Source organism: Pogoniulus pusillus, chromosome 30 (genome assembly GCF_015220805.1).
Source record: "Pogoniulus pusillus isolate bPogPus1 chromosome 30, bPogPus1.pri, whole genome shotgun sequence".
NCBI classification, from domain to species: domain Eukaryota; kingdom Metazoa; phylum Chordata; class Aves; order Piciformes; family Lybiidae; genus Pogoniulus; species Pogoniulus pusillus.
Window position 1 is genome coordinate 17645841 of NC_087293.1, and position 22059 is coordinate 17667899.

Consider the following 22059-nt stretch of genomic DNA (forward strand, 5'->3'; position numbering starts at 1 on the left):
GCTTTTTAGTCTGGAGAAGATTGAGAGGGGATTTAATCAATGTTTATAAACATCTGAGGGCTGGGGGTCAGAAGGGAGGGAGCAGGTTCTGCTCACTGCTCCCTAGAATAGGACAAGGAGCAATGGGTGTAAGCTGCAGCACAGGAGGTTCCACCTCAACACAAGGAACTTCTTTACAGTAAGGGTCATGGAGCACTGGAACAGGCTCCTCGGAGAGGTTGTGGAGTCTCCTTCTCTGGAGCCTGTCAAGGCTCCAGATGGGTTCCCGTGTGGCCTGAGCCAGTTTGTATGGTCCTGCTCTGGCAGGGGGGTTGGACTCGGTGACCTCTTTGGGTCCCTTTCAACTCCTAATATCCTGTGATCATGTGAGTCCAACCCCCCCCGCCAGAGCACAGTGACAGGAACACATCCAGGCGGGTTTTGAGTATTTCCAGTGAAGGAGACTCCACAACCTGTCTGTGCAGTGAAAAAGTTTTTCCTTATGTTGATGCAGAACCTCCTCTGCTCCAGCACTAAGATGTATGCTCCAGCCTGTGTTCACTGCCAGTTATACCTCCCGGGTTTGTCACCCCCCTCTTTCACACGTCCTTTCCCACATCTCTCCCAGACGCCGGATTCCCCACCCGGCTGGCTCCGGGCTGTCGCAGCAGCTGCACCTCGCAGTGGGCAGCGCCACAGAGCCCAGCAAGGGCTGGCGCCTGAGGCAGGGGTTCGCCTTACTCCGGTTCAGCTGCATCAGCCACTGCTCGCTTTCTTCCTGCCACTTTCATTTCAGACGTTTCACAGGAGGACCTGTACTTCTGCAACCTAAGCTTTCGAGAGGAGCATTTCAGCTGCACATTTTCCTTAAGGATAAGGACTCGTCATACAACTACAGCACGTTATTAAAACAAACTGCCCTAGTTCTAACCCTGCTCTTACACAAATCAAAACGCAGAGGAGCTTAAAGGTGTGCCCTTAAAACAGGCTGCGTACGGAGCTCACCGACGGGCTCGCGCTACCGAGCTGCTACGGCACGGCGGGGAAAACACCGGGCGAGGTCTGCTAAAATAACTCTGAAACCTTCGCACTCGCAAAGGATGCGGCTCTAAGAGAAACAGCCGCCCGGACGACGGACGCCAGACAGGCAGGGCCGGCTCCATCCGTCCCCGCACGAGTGGAATGCAGCGAGCAAACCCACCGGTCCTTAACGCCGCTGCGACAGCTCCTGCGCTCGTCCCGCTGCCCGCGTACGAGAGAGCGCAGTAAAGAGGGACGCCTGAGTTCCTCCCCCAGAGCAGCTGCCAGCGGTGGGGTCCGCACCGCAAAGCGAGAAGCTCGGCGGTCCGTGCAAGAGCCCTTCGGCAGCCCCAGGGAAAGGAGAGAGCGGCGGACACCGCGCAGCGCGGACGCAGAGCGGCCTCGGTCACCTCGTCGCTCCGGGCCGCTCACCGGGAGCCGCCGGCCGAGCCAGTCCCCCCGCAGCGCCTGCAGCCGCGGAGCCGGAGCGCGGCCCCACCCCTGCTAGCGGCCGCGCAGCGGGTCGAGCGCGAGGCCCTGACCTCCCGGTCCCGTGTCCCCGCCGGCGGGCGGCCGCGGCGGCACTGTCCCGACGAGACCACTCAGGCGGTGCTCACCGCTTCCGCATCCGGGGCCGGCGGCCCGGCAGGCGCGCGTCACGGACCGCCAACCCCCGAGCCGGGCGGGAAGGAGCGGGCCGGGCCGGCGGGGCGGAGCCACAGCAACTGCCGCCGGGGCCGGGTGTGCGGGGAGAGGGAGCGGGCGGGCGGCGGGCCCGGATGAGGAAGTGATGTGACCGAGCAGGGGGCGGGCGGCGCGGCTCGACGGTGCGGGCAGGAGCGGGGCCGGCGGCCGCTGCCGCTAAGGTAACGGGAGCGGAGCGCTGCCGTCGTCGGGCTGCGGACCCGGGGGGAGTGTGTGGGATGTGTGCCTCTCCGGACCGGGGCCGCCTCTTGCCGCCGGCCGGGAGTGGGCAGCGGTGGACCCGGCGACTCGCAGGCGAGTGTCTGCCGGGGGCCCTGCTCTGCGCGGGCGCAGCGGGGGCTGTGCGGGGCCGAGCTGCTCCCTGCCGGCACCGGGGAGAGCACCGGTGGCTGCATAATTACCGAAAGCAGCGGCGTCCTCCGGTGCTCTGCCTCTGGGTGGGTGTAGAACTCCGGGGACAGGCGTAGCAGGTTCCGCCTCAGGTCGGGCCGCTGCCGTCCGGCGCCGGAGCGGGGGCTTCCACCTCGGAAGAAGGATCCGGGGCTGAGTCTGTCCACGCTGCAGCCGCTCGTCGGACAAAGGAGCGGTGCCGGCTCTGCCCGCAGCCGGGGCTCCCCATCGGGGCTCCGGTTAGCGAGTACTGCCGGGAAGGGGATCGTTCCCAAAGACAGCTGTCCTCGAGTGTCCCCCAAGGCTGGCGCAGGTGTAGCCTGCTTCAGTACAGGCTGGTTTGCTTAGGGAGCAGCGAGCCAGCGCCCCATTACTGACCCAGTGATCTTGTTAACCGGGTAACCGATGAGTCCTGTGGGTACGCAAGCCTTCGGGAGCGGTCGGGCCGTAGCCTTTGCATGTCGGGGATCTGTTACCCCCGCAGCACTTGTGTCAGACCAGCCGCAACCGCTGCGCTCTCTAGGGTGATGTGCGCTGCTGAGTGCTCTCGCTGCGAAGTGGGTGCTGGGGACCAGTGTCTTGCTGGGCTGGCCAGGGCCCTGACACCAGAGGCAGGGCTGTGTGGCAGAGTATTGCTGGCACCGCACATCCCACGTACAGCCTGTCGGGTGCTTACGTGAGAGGAGCTGCCAGGCACCGCGTGTGATGGATGATGTCACAGGAGGGGGTGCTTCAAGGCAGAAACATCTGAGGGAAGTTGTTTTTCTGTCCAGAGAAAAAATGTAGAGATGTAAGAAAATTTCAGGATCTCTTTTCCAGTGTTGCAGAAGATGAGGTTGTGTCTGCAAGGAGATGTTTGAATGGACGAGAGCCTTGGGGATCTCCCTTTGTCCGTGCTCCCCTCTCTTGGTAGTGAAGCGTTTGCTTACATGCTCAAACGTTTCTCATCTCTTTGGAAGGTATTTGGAAGTATCTTTCTTAAGCATCTGTGCTTGAATCTTGGAGAACGAAGCTTTTCCTTCTAACCTGGGGATTATTCCTATGCATGTTGATTTAACACTACTTTTATTTCTAGGGTGAACTGTGGAAAGCTTATGCCAACCAATCTTCAGCTGCCCTGATGCTATTATCTGGGGTGGAACCTCTCCTCGATTCTTCCATGTCTGCTGTGATAGGGGAGCGGTGCACTGGGCTGCCAGAGAGCACCTCCACGGAACCCATGGCTGTTGCAGAGTCTGATGTTGGCCTAGATGCAAAGCCTGGAGGATCCACGCGTGTGCTAGGACACAGCGACAGTCTGTCAGCGGAGCATCGCAGCGCCTCTGCAGCAGAGAGCTTTCGCCAGAAGACAGAGGATTTGGGGGATATGCTCAAGGCGATTTCTCATGAGCCAGCAGAGTCCCTTCCTGAGGTATTGCTAAAGGCTGGAGACCTTGAAAAGGATGAAACAAACACAAAAAGTAACGTTAGGAAACTAGGCTGTTGCAGGGATGGATACCAGGAAGAAGACAAAGAGGTACAAGTTGCTGAGGACTATCATGCTGAGTTCTGTGCTTTAGCTCCTGGGGAAAGTGGGTCAGAACAAGTAAGCAAATGCAAAAGTCCATCCCTGTGTGATATTTGGAGTTTGGGGTTAGAGTGAGCGGGCAGAGGACTGTGTCCAAGTGGTTTACTGTTTCTCATTGGTGTGTGTTGTTAGCTGGTTTGTGATGAGTGCAGTGAGAAATCGGACTCTGCTTCAGCAGAGCAGCAGGTTCTTACCCAGTACCCATGGCTGTGGGTGTAACAGAGTGTACCAGTACCATCAGCTCCAGTTAAGGCACTAACCACCAAGTCACAGTTATTTCAGTCAGGGAATAGTATTAGAATACCAGAAGTGGCTCCACTGGGGTATTTCAGGTTTTAATCTAAAAATAAAGATTATTCTTGGTTTTGAGAGTCCTGCTTGTAATTAGAGAGGAAATCACTGTAAATTAGGCCCCTCTTTTCAAATAGGTCTGTCTCCTGCTCATGGCTGCTTTTTTCTCCCCTCTAGCAAATACTGGTAATAAAACTGTTATTTCCAGGCAAAGGCTGCTGTAAGCTCTGCCGAAGAATAGTCCAATAAAGAGTAACAAAACTCTGTTTAAATTTTGAGATTTTTGGTGACTTTCTTGCTCAGTGGACTTTGTAAATAATTTTCACACATCCCAAAAGGCCATAGAGGAGAAAAGAAGTCTTGTGAGTGACTGTGTGCCAGCCAGGAGGTAGCTGGATGAGGTGCCTAGGAGCATGTTTTACACTCACTGTTTGGTGTTGCACAGCACTAAAGGCCACGCAGCTTTGGCTCTGGATTGTGACCTCTGGTTGGTTTATTGGCAAGCTTGACAATCCAGTGAGTCAAATGGTCCCTAGTCACTCAGTTTCCCAGTGCAAGTATTTTGCTTGTGGAGTCATGTTTTGGTTTGGGGTTTCTTAAAGGAGAGCCAGGTCACCTGCTCCTGGATTTGTGGGTTTTTTGAGCCAAATGATGGGGTGACCAGCAAAAGCACAGGTCCTACCAGAGGTATGCAGCAGTGGTGTGGGGATGCAAGGCAGGCTCAGGGGCTGGATTGTTCTTCTGATTCATGTTTGTCACAATTTGCGTTTTAAGCCACGTAGATTATAGCCGCTTGCATCACAAGACTTGATTGCTGCTATGTACAAATCTTTTCTGCATGTGTGGTGAGACAGTGGTGACTGATAGGATCAGAGAGGAGTGACAACCCAAGGCTGCCTATGTGCAAGGGCTGATACATTCTGAGGGTCCTTGGTGGTTTTCTGATTCAGAACTAACCAAGCGGAGCAGGGACAGGCCCTGAAACATGCTAAAGCTTTTGGAAAGCAGACCAATCACCTCTGATATTTCTGTCTTGTTTCAGGAGAACCCTGACTCACAGCAGCAGGAGGTGAAGCCTTGGGCAATGTGTGGCACTGGGACCGTGGGCTCTCCGAGGAGCACAGGTACATGTTTAGCTGTACCCCCTGTCCACCCCTGCTTCTCTCCCAGCTTATGTTTTGTTGGTTTCAAGCTGCTGAGTGATGGTGGGATAACTAATTTGCTTTGCTGTAGAGCAGAAAACTATTACCCTGCATAGCTTCAGCAATAGGAAGACTTCAGCCTCTGCTTTTTCCTGGCATCTGCCTGAAGACCTTTTATGTACAAGACATGTTTTAGTTACTGACTTCAAAGACTTACCCACCCCAAAGCAGAAGGTGTTCACAGCAGATGTTTTGCATTTCCTTCTATTTGCAAGATGGATTATATGAGAGCAGCAATAGCAAGGATGTGGGAAAAGTGGGACTCAGTCGTTTTCTAGGGCTTTAAAAACAGAAGTTCAGAATCCAAAGGAAGGGGACAAAAAATCTAATTCTTCATTTCATTGTGGCCTGTAACCTTGTAGCTCTAAACACTTTGCACTTTGGCTGCATCTGCTGATGATTTTCTTTCACCCTCCATGCTCTCATGACCAAACTCCTACTTAGTTGAGAGGAATGCCAGCCAGGCTTGGTCCGTAGTAGAAAATCATAGAATCAGGCAGGGTTGGAAGGGACCACAAGGATCAGCCAGTTCCAACCCCCCTGCATGGGCAGGGACACCCTACACTAGAGCAGGCTGGCCAGAGCCTCATCCAGCCTGGCCTTAAACACCTCCAGAGATGGGGCCTCAACCACCTCCCTGGGCAACCCATTCCAGGCTCTCACCACTCTCTCATGGTAGAGAACTTCTTCCTCATGTCCCATCTGACTCTCCCCACCTCCAGCTTTGCTCCATTCCCCCCAGTCCTGTCATTCCCTGATAGCCTAAAAAGTCCCTCCCCAGCTTTTTTGTAGCTCCCTTCAGATACTGAAAGGCTACAAGAAGGTCACCTGGGAGCCTCCTCTGCTCCAGCCTGCACAGTCCCAATTCTTTCAGGCTGTGCTCACAGCAGAGCTGCTGCAGCCTCTGAGCATCCTCCTGGCCCTGCTCTGGACACTCTCCAGCATCTCCACATCCCTCTTGTCCCACGGGCTCCAGAACTGGATGCAGTACTCCAGGTGGGGTCTCACCAGGGTGGAGTTGAGAGGGAGAATCACCTCCCTGGTCCTGCTGGCCACACTTCTCCTGCTGCAGCCCAGACTCTGGTTGGCTTTCTGGGATGCAAGTGCACACTGCTGGCTCCTGTTGAGCTTCTCCTCCAGCAGCACCCCTAAGTCAGTCTCCTCAGGGCTGCTCTCCAGCCACTCACTGCCCAGCCTGGATCGGTGCTTGGCATTGCCTCGACAAAAAGATCTGCAGAAGTCTGAGCAAAGATGTTCCTGGGGAGCTTTGAACAGGAAGCCAGTACAGGCTGGTGACTTAGCACCGTCGCTCTTCTGCTTGGGCCAAGTGAAAGCAGCATTGTCTCCCTGTGGCTAAATTCTGACAAAAAGCCTTGGGGGGAAGCAGCAGAGATGGCTGCTAGTGCACAGCTGTGTTCTGAGCTTTGACGCTACAAATGAGCGTGGTGATGTTGGCCACAACTTCACAGACAGTGAGCTGCAGCATCTGCATTGCACCTAGCTTGGTATGAGAGGGGTCTGAAAAAGCAAAGCCTTTGGATGCCTGCTGCTCCTGGGGAGTGTCTGTATGGCAAATGGTTGCACCTGTCTGCTTAGCTGTGTGGTGGGGTGGTTTGTCCTCTAAAGGCTTGCAGTAGGATTGCTTGTGCCAGTGCTCCTCCAGAACCGTCACACACGCTCTTGTGTGCACTACTGACAGGAGCTTACTGAGTGCCTCCCAAATGTCGTCCCTGCTTCTGATTTGCCTTGTTTGTTCTTATGCAGAAGGAAATCAAGCAAGTGTTCAGGTGACAGCTGAAGCTCTGCCAAAGCTCACTGAAGAAGAACAAGGTATGAAGGCTGATGGGACTAGCATAGTTAGTAAAGCAGGCTGCAGGAAGGACAGAGTGAGGAAAGGTCTTCTACCCGAGAGCAGTGAATGCCCAGGCACAGCCACAGCCAGAGCCGAGCTTTCAGAAACCAACACATTAGATTTTCTGGAGCCTTTAGAGCACACAGACATTGAATCAGCCACAGAGCATCCACAAGAAGCAAGTGAATGTAGTGGGTTGAGAGCCCATGCTGCCATGCCACCGACAGCAGGGGGTGAGACTGTACCTGTTCTGGAGACTAGAGAGGAAAAGCTACCCAAACGAAATCCTGGGAGTGAATTTAGTGCATCACGTGCTAATTGCCAGACTCATCAGCAGGATGAAGAAAGCAGTGCTCCCGAAGAACCTCCTAGGTTGTCATCACTAGAAAGCTGTAGAACACTCTCCACAAAACCTTCTGAGGTTCTGTGTTCCGTTCTGAAAGGCTTCTGTTATCTGGACTTCAGAAATAGGCCACTAGAAAACCAAAGTACTGCAGTCTGTGGAACTGTCACTGAAGCCTCCAGAAAGGACCTTCCCAAGCCCATGGAAAGCCAGGCTCCCTATCATCATGGAACTGAGTCTGTAGGAAATCAAACTTCCACATCCAAACCAGCAGAGCAGATCTCAGTGGTAAGGAGCAAAGTATTATCTAGTGCTAAAAATGATCCAGTTCTTAGTTCTGCTACTGTACCTCCTGTGGAATTCTCAAAAGGAACATTTACAATGGTCCCATCAGAAGGTTCTAAACTGAAAAAGGACCAATGGCAGTTCTCTGCCAGTGATCTCTGCAGGGATGACACAGAAGCAAACAGGCTGTTGGAAGCAAGCAGCGTTGCCTGCCCTGGAGCTGAGCAGACAGACACCTGCTTTTGTAATGCTTCCAGTGAAATTCCTCCTAGTAGCCACAGCTGGCTGGATCTTGGTACCAAGCCAGAAAAAGATTCACCTGAAGCACAACTGTTTCAAAAGGAATCTCAAAGTAATACAACACCAGAGAAGCTGGCTGCCAGTCCAGATGAAGCTACAGAGGCTGTTAGTGATGCCAGTTTGTGTGCTGGCAAAGACACTGATCTGATTTATACACTAAATGTAACTCAACCTCTTGTAGCACAAAAATCAAGAGAACCTCATTGTGAGGAGAGTCCTTCTTGTATTGCTAGTGAATTTTCAAGCAGGGACAAGGCTCAGGGTAATGTACCTGGCAAAGACTCAGTTGGTGCTTCTGAAGCAACAGGGGAACAAGTCCCTGAAGCCATGCTTCATAATGACCAATTCAAGTCTTCAGGAAGTTCCAGGACTTTTTGTAACCCCACTAGGACAAACAGAAGTTTCCAAAAGAACACAAAGCTTTCAGCAGGGAAAACAGAGCCTGTGGTCACTGCTCCAGAGAAGGAACAGGCTGCCACATGGAGCTGTCAGAAGTGGAGTACGAGAGAGCAGCATGCAGCTGCTGGTGCTTCCTGTGTGTTAGCAGGGAGCACGTGTCTGGGTGATGTTCTGCTGAGCAGTCCCTGTTCTAATGCTGAGGCTGATAAGAACATTGAGGAAAATGCTAATTTGGAAGGAGGATATCACAGCAAGAAGGCAATCACCCTTCCAGCAGCACGCTTCTCTTGGGCACTTGGATCTCTTCCTGCTGAAGATGCCTGCAGCAGCAGAGGTACACAGCTGCATGGGCTAAAGAACACTTCTACAGCAAAATCCATGTCTTGCTTAGCTTGTCCTGCAGAGGAGCCTCTTGCTACCTTGGTAGAAGAGTTTTCAAGTAAGAGTATAGAGGCTGTGAAAAGATTTGATCTTGGCCGAGTAACAGACAGCAGTGAAATTATTTGTGATCATTTTGGGCTTTGCAACTCTGCATTAGGCCCAAAGGACAGTGAGCTGGGCATGGCTGAGAAGGGGAAAGTGGCATCACTCCCAGCTACCCACCCCGAGTGGAGTGCTTCAGTCTCCAGCACCAGTGTTCAAACAATGGAAAATCCACATCTTGCACCTGGGAGGGGCTTTGGTGGCAGCAAGCAACATTTGGAGAGTTTCAATAAACCACAAACCGTGGCTACTTCTGCAGAAGGACACAAACTATCCATCTGCTCTGGGCAAAGGGAAGAGATACTGTTGAAAACAAGAGATGACCTCCCTCACTTGGGTCAGCAATGTGCAAGAGAAGACAGTTTGCAGGGACTCCTGACAGTGAAGGCAGTGGAGTTGGACCCGTCAAAGGGTGTGAGAAGCAAGGATTGTGTGGGGTATGTGGGCTTTGGCAGTCACTTAACTGAAGAGAAGACAATCAAACTAAAGGAGCAGAACAAGTGTGAAAGAGAAGGTAAAGGAGCTCTGGAAAGAAACTTCTCTGATAACAAGCCACAGTGCTCACAGCAGTGTCCCAGAGGGCGAGCAGAGCTGGTGCTGGCAGGAGATGAACTGCAGCTCCCTTTGTCAGAGCAGAAGCTGGGGAAGGAGCAGGGGAAGGTAGGGTGTGCCTCATTGCTCTGCTCATCAGCCCGGCAGAGTCTGTCCTGTAAGCCAGAAAACAGCCAAGTGTGCTCAGAGACACAGAACCAAAACCCTCTGAGAACAAAACCTACCTTAAGTAACTATTGCCTGCAGTTAACACTTGAGCCTGGTACAGAAAGTGATGCTCAACAGGGTACTGATCCACCCCACCCTGGAAGCCAGGAATCTTTTACCGAGGCTGGGGTGGGTTCAGAAAGCCTCCCAGCTCTGAGCTGCGAAGCCTCTGTGACAGAGAAAGAAAAGCTGTGTGTAAAAGCAGTGCAAACACAGACACAGAACTGTGGTTCAGCTTCAGCCAGAGGTTTTAGTGAAGATTCTTCAGTGACAAAACCTCTTTCTGTGACCACGTCTGTTAGGAGAAAAGCCAGCACTGCAGAGATGCCACCTGCAGGCAGTGACGTGGCCGCTGGCTTTCTGAATGGCGCAAAAAGCTCCAGAGTTTGTGCGCACAACAAAGAGAGCCTAAGAGAAGAGGGGCACGGCGTGGCAGCTGCGAGAGACAGGAGGGGGGCCTCACAGAAAAGAACTCGCCACGGGGAGAAATTTAGGAGCACCTGTGTGGAAGAGCAGATGTGGAGAGAAGTAGCCCCCAGAAAAACATTGCCCACAGATTCTTTTCTTGGTGGAGGAGAGAGTCTAAGAGTCGCGTTAGAAGATTCAAACGAGTCTGGTAGCAAAGTAGTCCCTCTCAGTACTGAGAATTGTGGAAAGGCGTTGGATGAAATCCCAAGACCTAACTTAAGTAATCTTTCCAAAGAAGAAAACAAGGATACAAGGCTCACAGGCTTAGCAGGCGCCAGCCTGCTTTCAGAAGCTGTGCAGGCTGCTCACACTCAAAATGCAGCTGATGCAGAGACTTCCCCAGGGCTGCAGCACAAGCCTGCGCCCACACTCTCCCCAGGAAAGAGTATGCGACCAGGCAGCTGCAAAGAGTCACCCTCCAGCTGCGTGGGTGGCAGTAAAGTCTGTGTGCCTTACACACTGCATGCACAGAGCAGAGATCATCTGAAGGCCAGGCCAGGAGGCCAGGCCACCAAACCGAGGCATTCTGTTTGCAAGGAGCATAAGGCTTTGGGGTCAAAGAGGCTTGACCAAGCAGAGCAGTGCCAGGTACTCAAGAGAAAGAAGCAGCGTGCAAAGGTGGAAGTGCATCTGCCAGCCAAGGCACAGCAGAAGTCAGGGTACCAAGAGAAAGCCAAAATCACACTGCAGCCCTGTCTGTTGCACAGTTCTGAGCTGTTGTGCAGCTTGTCAAAGGAGCTGGTGATATCAAGAAATGGAAAGCTCAGTGGCACTCCAGAGGAGACTCTGGCTGTTAGAACCAGTAAAAATAAACCATGCAGCACTTTACAGGAAGTCAAAAGGCCAAAGATTACCACAGATGTTATTAGTTCACAGATTGTGAAGACTCAGGATTCAGAAGCAGAAAACCTGAACCTTAATTTAGGGTATGATGGAATCCCTGGTGCCTTTAGAACCACAAATGAAATAAGAGGACCTCTTCCACTGAAAATACAGCCTGGAAGGACGTGCAAAAAGGTTCCCACATTATGCCAGCCAAAAACCATCAGAAAACCCAACAAAATGAGAAGTTCACCTTTCTTTGAGGCTCCCCTAGAAGTCCTCCCTCAGCAAGACAAGACTCTTCCCAAATCTCTGTGCTTGCCATGTAAAGCAGTGGCAACGGAAGCGGAAGCAGCCCTGAGGTTCATGTGTGTGCCTGGGCAGAGGGCCAGCAGGCGCAGCTTGTTTAACAGCTTGAAGCTTAGGAAATGTACCAAAGAGCCAGCGCTGCTGAGCAGGCTGTCTGCCATGGCCAGCAAGCTGCTGGCACCTGCTGAGGGCACCCATGGCTTGGAAGCTCTGCCGTACTCTTCTGAAATTCTCCCGGTGGCCAAGCGGTGCAGCCAGCGGAGGTCAAAGAACCTACTGGATGCCTTTTCCTGCATTAACAGGAGCTTACACTCACGCTGGGCTGACAGTTGGTGCACCAAGATGTTCAGCTTCCAGCCTTTGGCACTTTATTCTCCAGAATCTACCAAAATACTCTTTTCAGACTTGAGCCACAAGCCTCCAGGCTCCTTTTTCGATTCCCCGGGTTTCCCAGTGTCTTTTCACATAAAACTGGACTCCAGTCCTGTGACAGACCTCCCAGGGATCACATCCCAGCACTCTGTGCATCACAGATCAGTCTTGGGGCAAATGGCAGCAACGCCTTCTGAGTGGACTTTCTCTTTTCTCCTGTCTCAGAGCTGTTCACGTTCAACAGCTCTGGAGGAAGGTTCCAGTCTGAGCTCCAAGCTGCATTCCTCTCACTCCATAACGACCCCCAGGGCTCCTGCCCTTCATCCTGACCGTGGAAGAAACACCACAGCTGAAAGAAGAGGAGGTTCCTCCCTGCTTGGTCTTCACACAGTGCTGGCACTTTCTTCCCCTGGGTGTTACAGGATTTGGACCCGAAGAAGAAATTTAACCAGTCACATTCCTACCATCCAGAGACTCTTCATATCCCAATTCGCACAGGGTCTGAAGGGCGCCCGGCACCCACCCTCTGTGGCAGATGTCCTCATCTCTTCACTGCCATACTCGCTGGGCAGGGCTCTCTCCGTGTGGAGCCAGCACGGTCCCTCTGCCTATCCCTCCGAAATCACTCCTCTCCATTCCAGTCCCAGCAAGTGGCAGCCAGGTGTGGGCTTCGACAACAGGTAAATCCCATCAACCTATGTCTGAGGTGAAAGGCGTGGAGGGCACACACTTGCTGCCTTTGGGAGGGAGAGGGCACTTACAGCTTGTCCTGAGGGGCAGTTTCCCCTGACTCCAGATCTCCACGTTCTGCTCCAAAACTGGCTCAGCATGGAAGGTTTTTCCCCTGTGGAGCAGTCTGTTAGCTGAATTTAAATCTATTTGCCTTCACTTCTGTTTTTGTCAGAATGGCTAACTCTATTTTCTTCTCCCTTGCAAAATACACACACCATGCACCAGAGTTTATAAAGCAGAAAGGTGAGCTCCTTCACTAAGTCTGTTCAGAGTGACTGCAGAACAACTGGATTCCTGAGGTAGGAAAGTTTTTTTCAGAGGTCTGAGCCACAAGTGCCACTTGGAACTGCTGTAAAATGCTCCATTCAGGTTAGGAAGAATCTTAAGGGGTGGGGGATGACATTCAGTTAAATTTTCAGTTGTATTTTGTGCCTGTTCTGTGTTGACTGAAACCTCTTTACCTGTGCTGTGCCTTTTGATAGCCTGTGCCACATGTATTGTTGGCACAAGCAAGTGTAGCTGCAGTTCAGGTTGGAAGTGAATTTCTCTATCACTCTGGTTGTAGGTGGGAGGAGGACTGAAATCTGCTCTGTTTATTTAATCTCACTCTGTTGCCCATGTCTGAGACCTCTTTACTGAAAAACAGAATGAGAGAAGTTCCTAGCTCCCTTGCAGGATTTTAGCATGCCCTTGAGCAAAGATTCTGCCTTTTGTTCCTCACTGACTGATTTTCTAGTTTTGAGATCCCTGGGCAGTGCCCAGGCTGCTGAGCACTGTGGAAAAGTGGCTAATTCTTTTGTTTAATGTGGCAGTCTCTGAAGAACTGCTCGGTTTGGCTTGTCCTGTGTCGTAGCTTGACATAACCAGAAATCTTGCCAGATAACTACTGCTGCATTTTGGTGTGTCCCAATGGAGAACACACCTCAAAGTTTATCCCTTGTTCGTAGAAATTCTGATGTCTACCAAGGCTGTGAGTAAGCTTATGTAAGTACTACTCCATTGCCAAAGCTGTGAGTAAACTTATGTAAGTAGTGCTCCGTGCTGGAGCTGTTTGCACCAGAAGAAAGACAGTGACTGATGGCAGAGGACAAGTTTGTACCACACTCTAGGGGTCCTGCAGGATTTCTCATCCCATGGGAGCCAGGATAGCAGGCTAAAGTTTCCAGTGCTCCAGTGAGCACTCTGGAAGCATCCGTACCAACAAACTACAGCTGGAGCACTCAAAACCAAGACATTGCTGCCCTCCTCTAAAACAAAGCAAGCCTGACAACTAAGCTGTGTGTCTGAGGTGAATGGACTGCTTTCTTTTATTGAGGCATCTTACCCTTGGGCTGGGAGAGGACTGAATTCCTCTATGTAAAGGGCACTTTGAAAAGCAAATCTTTTGCTGTGAATGATCTTTATCCCAAAGGGAAAGAAGCCAAATCAAACCTTAGCACTTCAAGTGAAAATCAGAATTAGAAGAGTCTAAAACTCACCTGGTTTTCTGCAGAATCCCTCTCAGGTGCACCTGGGGCAGCCCTCCTTCTACCTGCTCAGATTTTCTTTCAGGTGAAGTTGTTGTAGCATGCAGCGAGTTGGATATTTGCAGGAGCTTCAAGAAGTGCAGCAGATAAATTCTGTCCTTAAAACAGTTAAGCAGAAATGAACATGGAAGGTTTGGCTGTAAAACAACATAAAGGCCAAACCCTAATGTTTTTGTTACAGCACCATTCTAGAGCTTGTTCTGCTGAGGACTGCCAGCCTGTGCTCAGCTAATGTTTGCCTTACTGGTACTAACAGGAGCCGTGACAAAAGGATAATTAAGTAAATCTCTCTTAAATTTGTGTGTACTCAAAAAAACCCAATCTCCTCTGAATTAAGTGTTTGGTCTCTAAGTCCAGGCACACGAGCAGCATGCTTGCAGCAGCTCCACTGTGACAAACCTCTTTGCCTGTTTGGATTAAGGTAGTTGAAAACAGAAAAACTAAGAATTGGCTTCAGATCCTCCACAGGCCACTTTCCTCTGGAAGAGAGCTGTGCTCTTTAAGTTCTTTCAGTGATTTTAATACCAAGGACAATCAGTTGCTGTCCTGCCTAAAATCTCCTGTCACTTCCACCAGCAGAAATAAAGCATTCTGTACATGAAATCTGCTTTTAATTAAGACTCACCTGGATGAAACATTTCTGCAGTGTTTGTTTTTCTCTGTTATTATTGCAGAAAGCAGGGAGCTCTGCATCTGGCAGCTAGGAGCCTAATGCACTGTTGATGGAGGTTCTGACGTTAACTGACAAGCACAAGACATGTGTCTTTCTGACCTCCTTGTGCTTGAACTTGTCCATGGTGCCAGCATGGTTGGTTTTCATTGATTTCACAGCACTCCAGTCTGGCTGCAGCTTCACTGTAGAGCAGTGAAGTACATTTAGTTAGTTTGGGAGAACAGCAAGTACAGATTTTGCTGTTTCATGTCATAAAACCTGCCCAACTTTGGGTTTTCCCCCGTGCTACTAATAGTGTGGGCACAAAAATAGTGCTTAATATTAAAGGACTTAGAGCTCCTGTGCTGACTTCTCTGACATGGAGTTGTTGTAATTACCAAGCTTTGTGGAATGTTCTTTCAAGCAATTAAAAAAGGCTGAAGTGAGACTGTGAGAGTCAGAGACAGATCATCTGCAGATCCTTCCTTTTTTCTTGTTCCTGATACCTCTGTGCAGTCTCCTTTAAGCAGCCAAGGATTCTGGTTACTTTAAGAGACTGGTGGTTTTGTCTGAGGAGTACAGACTTTCACAGAAACAATTACACCTTTCAGGCTACTACTGTCTCCCTCTTTCTGCACTTTCCTCACCACTGCAGGATTTTCCTTAAGCAGCTGTCAGTGAAGTGGGGGGGCTAGATGCAGAGTTGGCCTGCCCTTGTGCTGGCTTACTCTTTTATTCCTCTTCTGGTACTAGCAGTTTCTCTTGCAGTCCAGTGTATACTGATCATTTTTTCTTCACCTTCCTTATAGTGTAGACCTAATTTCTGTCTATTTTGTTTTTTGTTTTTCATTCTTCTTTTGAACCAGCTGTGCCATGTTACCACACCTACCTGTACAGAGCCTGGAAGCACTGCAGACTGTGGGTCGGGACATACGGTGAGGCTCCGGGACTTTGATGTTGGTTCTGCGTGCTGGGATCGTGAGCTCTCAGAAACACTTTGCTTATGTCAGTTTGGCTTTCAGCTCTTGGCACTTCACTCCAATAACAGTCTTCTGGTTACAATGATAGTGAAGAAGTGGAGAAGTGTGCAGGGGCACTAGTGCAAACACCACGTCACTTTCAGCCACCTTGTGCCCCTTCTCAGGCAGTGTGGATCTGTGACACTGTAGAAGCTGGTTTCCGTTCTTTCTGTTTCAGCAGTTAGATCTCAGGGGCTGAGGCTTCCTTCATCCCTTCTGGGTGTTGGGATGGCAGATACAAAAACTGTGCTTTAAATTTACCTGTAAACAAAAAGCACAATTGGAGAAATTTGCTGCCAGAGAAGGAGACTTAATCTCTTTCTATAGGTAATTACTAAACAGAGAGGAAAGCTGTTTGGCTGTGTTTGAAATTGCATGGGAAATACCCCAGCAGCTCAGTTTGTTTCAGGATCAGGGCAGGCTGCAGCAGCTGTTAGCTGTATCTGCGCCCTGGAGAAAGCGTTCACTGACTTGGACAGTTGTGTGAACTCAGGCTGGCTGTGCCCACATTGCTTAGCTTGGGTCTTGTTCTCCACATGTGCCCTTCTTTCTCTCTTACAGCCTGGAGGCCTCATTCCCTCTTCCATTACCAAAGTCTTGCCCACTTCCAGACCCACTGCTGTGCCCCGCCAGGCTTTCAGCAAATGAGCTCCAGGTGCATGCCCTTGATGATGCTGATGCGTCCCTCCCAGCCTGTCTTGGATCTCAAGATAACACAGAACTGAAAAAAGTGAGTTCATGTTAGATTTTACTTATCTCAGATGCTGGTTCCCCAAAGCTGTGGCTGATCTAGCAAATCTTAAGGAGGTGAGAAAACAGGCTGCTGGGCCTGGTCTCTGCTGCTGCTTTCTTTTATCCAAGCAGAAGGAAGGTGGTAAAGCAAAGAGGAATGTTCACTCTGAAGATAATGCATACCCAACATAAACGGGAATCCTTTTGACAGGTGTGGTTGTTGTCTTCTGCATTTTAATCTTTTTTATTTTTAATAATATTTCTTAAGACTGAGCCAGAAAAGAGGCCAAAGAAAGTCTCACAGATCCGCATCAGGAAAACTGTTCCTAAGCCAGACCCCAACCTTACTCCAATGGGACTGCCCAAACCAAAAAGGTGAGCAGGAATTTTGAGTGGACTCACAAAGCTTCTGTTGCTTACATCTTCTTCCTGGCAGTGTCATCATTCAGCAATTGCTTCTCTTTCTCACCACCATTCCGTTTGCTCTCAGCCGAGCCACATCTGGGGGTTGCTCCCTTGGCAAGAGCAGACTGCCACAGCACTGCCAGCCCTATGAAAGACTGAGGAGTTAAGGAGGTCTTGGAACATAATTTTCTCCAAGTGAGAAAGGATAAGTAAAGCCTGTGGGATATGAGTTACTGACTGGAGTTTGGGCAAAATGTGCCAAGCTAAACTGCAGTGGCATGGTTTGCTACAGAAGAAAGAAGTCCATCTTGCTAAGCACGCAGTGAAGAGAAGGCACAGTGAGACAAAGTGATCTGTTGGTGCAAATTGTGTTGGGGCTCTTTGCAGCCCCTTCTTTTTTTATGGATTATGATCTGAGTGGAACATTAGTTCAGTGTACAAGGGGTAAGCACTGGCAGCAATGGGAGAAGCTTTTCCTGTCAGTGACTAAGCCAGAAGTGCCAACTCTGACAGAATGCATTTCTTAGAGATCAGCTTGCTAAGGAAGCTTCCATGACTAACCTTTGAAACCAGGTTCCAGATGAAATGTTCATCTGCTAAACTATAATGGAAGCCCTTTCTTAGCTTCCACAAAGTGACCTGGGAAGGGGTTTCCCTTACTTCTTTTGAGCATCACTATTTCAAAACATCACAGGCTGCTAGAAGGAGCATCGAGCCCTGCAGAAATGGCAAGACTTGACCCAGATCTCATCAAAACACTGTATGAAATGATGTATTTAGCCACCTCAGTTTCATTTCTCCCTGTCCCCAGTTAGCTAAAGCATAATCAGTGTTTAGGCACAGAATGGAAACCATGCTTGCTTCTTGTAAAGATGTGAAAAGAGGCAGTTTAAAAAGCCTTCTTTCTTGATTCATTTGTTCTCTACTTTTTCAGGCTTAAGAAGAAAGAATTTAGTTTGGAAGAGATTTACACAAACAAGAACTATAAGTCCCCCCCTCCAGCCAGGTTGGTTCTGCTTCCTCATGAGAAAACAAATGTAAATGGTTTGGGCAGAGAGATTAAAGGCAAGCTAAGAAGGAGCTAAGTTGGTTTAAAATTGCTCTAGTTGGAAGTGGCAGAGAAAGCTAATTGCGCAGAAATCCCCTTTGCTGTTTGGGTGGGGAGGAGTGTAAGAGACCAAGGCTTTGCAGTTGTTTCACTCTGAGTAGAGATTTTTTTTTTAACCTACTGATCCATTCCAGCCTCCACCCACGTACAGAACTGATTTGTTCAAAATTCAAAGGCAGCTAAATGTTCTTTATAGCACCCAGAAACACTGCCTGCCATCAAGCAGAGCACGATTATAAAGACTGCTACATTTTAATGTTCAAATCTATTTCTTCTGTAAAATCAAGACTCTGTAATTGTGCTTTTGAACTGAATTCCAGACAAAAAGAGATTCTGCACCAGTTACAAATAGTGTAGCTAGCAGTACTGTGAGGTTGTAGGAGGTGAAAGCTGCAAACAAGTTTGCATTACAAAAGGTTGGGGCAGACTGTAAAAATGTCCAAGTTAGAATTGTGTTTGCTTGGGCTGGGAGATCCCCCAGGACCCCTCTCCTGGTGAGGTGGTTACCTGCTTCATGAGTATTCATGAGTTCTGTCCTTTGCTTTCACCAGGAGCTTGGAAACCATCTTTGAGGAGCCCAAAGAGAAGAATGGGCACTTTGTCTCTGTCAGCCAGCAGAAGAGAAAGCGGATTCTAGAGTTCCAGGACTTCACTCTTCCCCGGAAGAGGAGGGCACGAGCCAAAATCAAGGCAGTGGGCAGCTTCACCCGGGCAAAGAGAGCTGCACTGCAGAGCGCAGAGCTCGATGCTCTTTTGAGTCAGAAGCTAATGGACCTGGAAGCCTTTTTTGCAGAGGAGGCTGAACAGGAGCAGGCCTCTGGTGTCTGAGGGAACTGTTTCACTGAAAACAGTCCAGTCAGCTCCTTTAGTGTCATAGTCCTGCTGGGGGAAATCTGCTGACTTCCTCTCGCACTACTCTGCCACCCTGGCTTGGCACCCCACGATCTGGCTCTGGCTGTGGCCCTCTTTAAGGTGCTATTCTACCCTAGTTTTTAAATGCTACTGGAGGGATTCTTCTAGGTTCCTGTTGGAGTGGAACACAGCCATGTACCACTGACCAGTCCTTCCCCAACCTGGCAATGACTGCCAGTGTTTGGTGATTGCTAAACAGCTCTCAGGGGTAGAGTAGGTGTGCTGAGGAGGAAGCAGTGCAGCATCAGTCCCTACAGCCCTGTACTCCAGGTCCTTTGCACACTCAAGTCTGCTGTGGTACTGTAATGGCTGTTTGGAGCAACTTGAGAGAAGGGAAGTGGGGTTTGGTAAGGAGAAACTCCAGCAAGCACATTCTTGATATGCCACTAACTTGTGATAATTAAAGGTAGCTTTCAATTGGTTCTTCCTTCTCTTTACTTAGGAGGTTCCTCCAGAGCTTCTGTGCCCTTCCTGGCTTCAGACAGCAGAAGTCCTATATAACCAGACTTTAAAACACTTGCACTTTGTATATGTTCCTTATTTGCTGCATGAGGATACCTTTTAACATGACTGAGCTCGAAAAAAGGTCATATTTTAAGAAAATAGGGTGCCCAGTACTGAGTTTTCCCAAGATGCAGAGTTTGTACCCATTTGGCTGATGCCAGCCTCTTCTCTAGAGGCAAAGATAATTAGCCCGTGAGGATATGAAGCTGCAGGATGTGCAAGCAGAGGATTTTGTTTAACTGAGCTGAGCTCCTGCACAGAGGGGCCACCAGCAAAATCTAAGGTTTTTTTAATTGCATTAAAAGTACCAACTTGATTTTAATGCCAAGAAGAAAATATTTTTCCCACCTTGGCTCAGAAGTGGCTATTCTCTGTACAGCAGTGCTGCACACAACAGCTGGTGCTGTGCCGAGAGCTTCCTAGCAGGTGAAAATCTTTTTGTGTTTTCCATTATGCAGGCCTGTCTGTAGTTAGCTGATGCAGCACTGGGCAGGCTCTCAGCTGTAGCTTCTGAGGGCACAGAGCTCCCTCCTTGGGTAAGTTGTGTTAAAGGTACTTGAAGCATAGTTCCAAATAAATGCTAGCTGCAGTTCAGGTCATTCCTGTCCTTTAGTGCCTATGGAATTGATTCAGGCCAAGCTGTCCTTGCTGGGATGCTCAGACTGGAGTGCTCTGCTCTTTCCTTCACTGGTCACTTAAAACTTGCACTTTCTTATTTACCTACCCACGTGATACAGTTTCTGTTGCCTTAGAAGCTGAGGCAATATGTAGTGGGTGGGTATTTTTAGTAAGTCTCAGTAAATGCAAGGCTGAAAATACCCTCTGTATCTTCTGTTGCTCTGCCACTTCTGCTACTGACCAAACAGAAAACAGAACAATCAATCTGTGGACTTTCAGAGCTATGAAAGCAGAGGAATGGCAGAAAACAACGACACTGTGCCTGAGTCCTGAAGGAAATGTGAGCTAGGCTTGGCTTGCTCCCAGCTTTCATGCTGGGATCCCTAGAAGTTTACGCTCTTGTCTCAGAGGCTGATTGTCTTGAATCAGGAACACTGAAGAAAAGGGAGGGTTGTGTGCTTAGAGTAGTGGTGCTTGAGTCTTGAGGGCAAACAAGGCAGCCAAGCTTTGAGCATACTGACAAACTCAGCAGCAAGGTCTGGTTAACCTGTGGGGGCTGCTGTAGAAGATTTTAACTGATCCTCTATTTTTATAAAAAGTTATCTCTAAAAATAAAGGTCTGCTGCCTTCTTAAAACATTTTCAGACTTCCCCTGTGCTGGGTTATTGGCTGGTTGGAAGCTGTAGCAAGAGAGAGATATTTTTACGGGTTTCTGCCATAGGTTGGAGTTGCCACACAGCATTCATTCATCTTCTGTTAGTATGGGAGGCTTCTAGTGCTGTCACAACTGAGCTGTGACCTTACTGGGGCTTTTGGGGACACACAGATTCAGGTGGGGAGGGAAGAAACTGGGAGTCCAGGCAAAGTTCAGACCTCTGATGTGCTTCAAAACATGGAATATGTTGTTTTTTTCTTTGGGGCTGGGGGTTTATTTGTTGATTGTTTGGATTTTTGTTGCTGTGCTTCCTTGCTGTGTCTTGTTTCTGATTGCTTTGAAATAACATTTCTTAGCTTTATTTTTAACAGGGTCAGCAGTGCAAAGCCAAGAAAAATTAGTGGAGTTGCAAAATGCTGATGCAGTTGCCTAGTTTGTCCCAGACCCTAGCTTGTGGAAACCCAGGTACACAGCATTGCTCTGTTTTGGTTTAGTATTTGTATGATGGGAGAGATGTAATTGAGAGAAAGCTTCTCCTGCCCCTCTCCAGCATACATACATCAGTCACCTTGTGCACTCTTTTCCTCTCTCATCTATGTTGCTCTTTACAGCACTTGTGAAGCAGCCTTGCTCCTTGTGGCTGCTGCTTGCACACAAGCAGAAGCGAAGGCTTGGCCATTCTGAGCTGCTCTGGCCCCAGAGCACCGAAAGACAAGGAGGGGCGCATCTTTAGGTCAGCCTTAGCTGAAGGAAGTGTACACTTGCCCTTCCATAAAATGAACCCACTGCAGAAGGATTTTTTCCCGTGATCATGACAAGACACTGCACATACTTCTCACAGAGCAATGTTTGGAACAACTTGAGAAGAATTGCAAAGCTTTAGTCATGTACTGTCTTGTAGTGTTCTGGAACCAGACAAGTGAAAGATCACTTTGCAAACAAACAACAGCTTCTTAGTTTCACCATGCTGGAGCAGCCACAACTGCCTAATGGGTGTCACAGCATTTGCCTGGCTGGCCTGCATAGGTCTGAGTTGTGCTGCTTGCTGGGTCTGAATTTCTGCAAGCAGTGCTCCTTGGCTGTGTGTGATTCGAGGTGGGCCTTTGCTGTATCATGTTCCAGGTGCTTTTCTAGAGTTATGGATGGTAACTGGAATGAAAGTCTGTAGGGTGCCGTCAAGCTAGCGGATAGCTCCTTGGGAAGGCGTATGCTCCTGCTCTTGGCATTTCATTTCTCCTCAATATTGTGTGACTAAAAATTTACTGTTTCCTTTGTCTGTGGTTTTAATTTATGGAAATAAATTTCTCTTAAAAACCCAGAGGGTTCTCAGGCCTTCTTCAGGCTGGTTCAGTAAATATGCGCAATGGCTCTGTCTTGCCTAGAGCAGGGAGAGCTCACATCTCCAAGGGAACTAGCATGGTTAAGTGGGTAGGCAGTTGGTGGGGTGTGGAGCAGGAATTCAAGCGTTCACTCACCCATAGCCATAGTGTAATAGGATCAGAAGCAGACTTGAGGGCTTCTAAGCATGATCCTAGCTACTACTCATAGCAGCCATGTCTTAAAGTGGTTGAGTAGTAGGAGCCAGACAGCACAGGCAGCTCTTGCTAGCTTCAAAGCTGAGCCAGCTCCTGGTTCCTGAGCTCCTGCCTG

At 49.5% G+C, this 22059-nt stretch overlaps 2 protein-coding genes across 9 annotated transcripts in view; one reads left to right on the forward strand and one right to left on the reverse strand.

Annotated features, from left to right (window-relative positions):
• The window catches only part of DEPDC5 (DEP domain containing 5, GATOR1 subcomplex subunit), a 44306-nt gene extending 41584 nt beyond the window's left edge, over nucleotides 1-2722 (reverse strand). Inside the window, 1 exon segment of the mRNA XM_064168274.1 lies at nucleotides 2106-2722. The gene's annotated coding sequence lies outside the window, so the exon portion shown is untranslated.
• On the forward strand, nucleotides 785-21727 carry PRR14L (proline rich 14 like). 8 transcript variants are annotated; one of them, XM_064168260.1, is made up of 10 exons: nucleotides 785-1865; nucleotides 2914-3053; nucleotides 3170-3505; nucleotides 4995-5076; nucleotides 6919-12226; nucleotides 15323-15391; nucleotides 16037-16205; nucleotides 16476-16582; nucleotides 17547-17618; nucleotides 18272-21727. In XM_064168260.1, the coding sequence occupies exons 2-10, from the start codon at nucleotides 2955-2957 to the stop codon at nucleotides 18546-18548; spliced, it is 6519 nt and encodes a 2172-aa protein (XP_064024330.1). In that variant the 5' UTR covers nucleotides 785-1865; nucleotides 2914-2954; the 3' UTR covers nucleotides 18549-21727. The 8 variants fall into 8 exon arrangements, with proteins under 8 accessions (XP_064024330.1, XP_064024329.1, XP_064024332.1 ...); XM_064168259.1 differs by having other exon boundaries at nucleotides 785-3053; XM_064168262.1 differs by lacking the exon at nucleotides 2914-3053 and having other exon boundaries at nucleotides 785-1998.
• The last annotated feature ends 332 nt before the right edge of the window (nucleotides 21728-22059 follow it).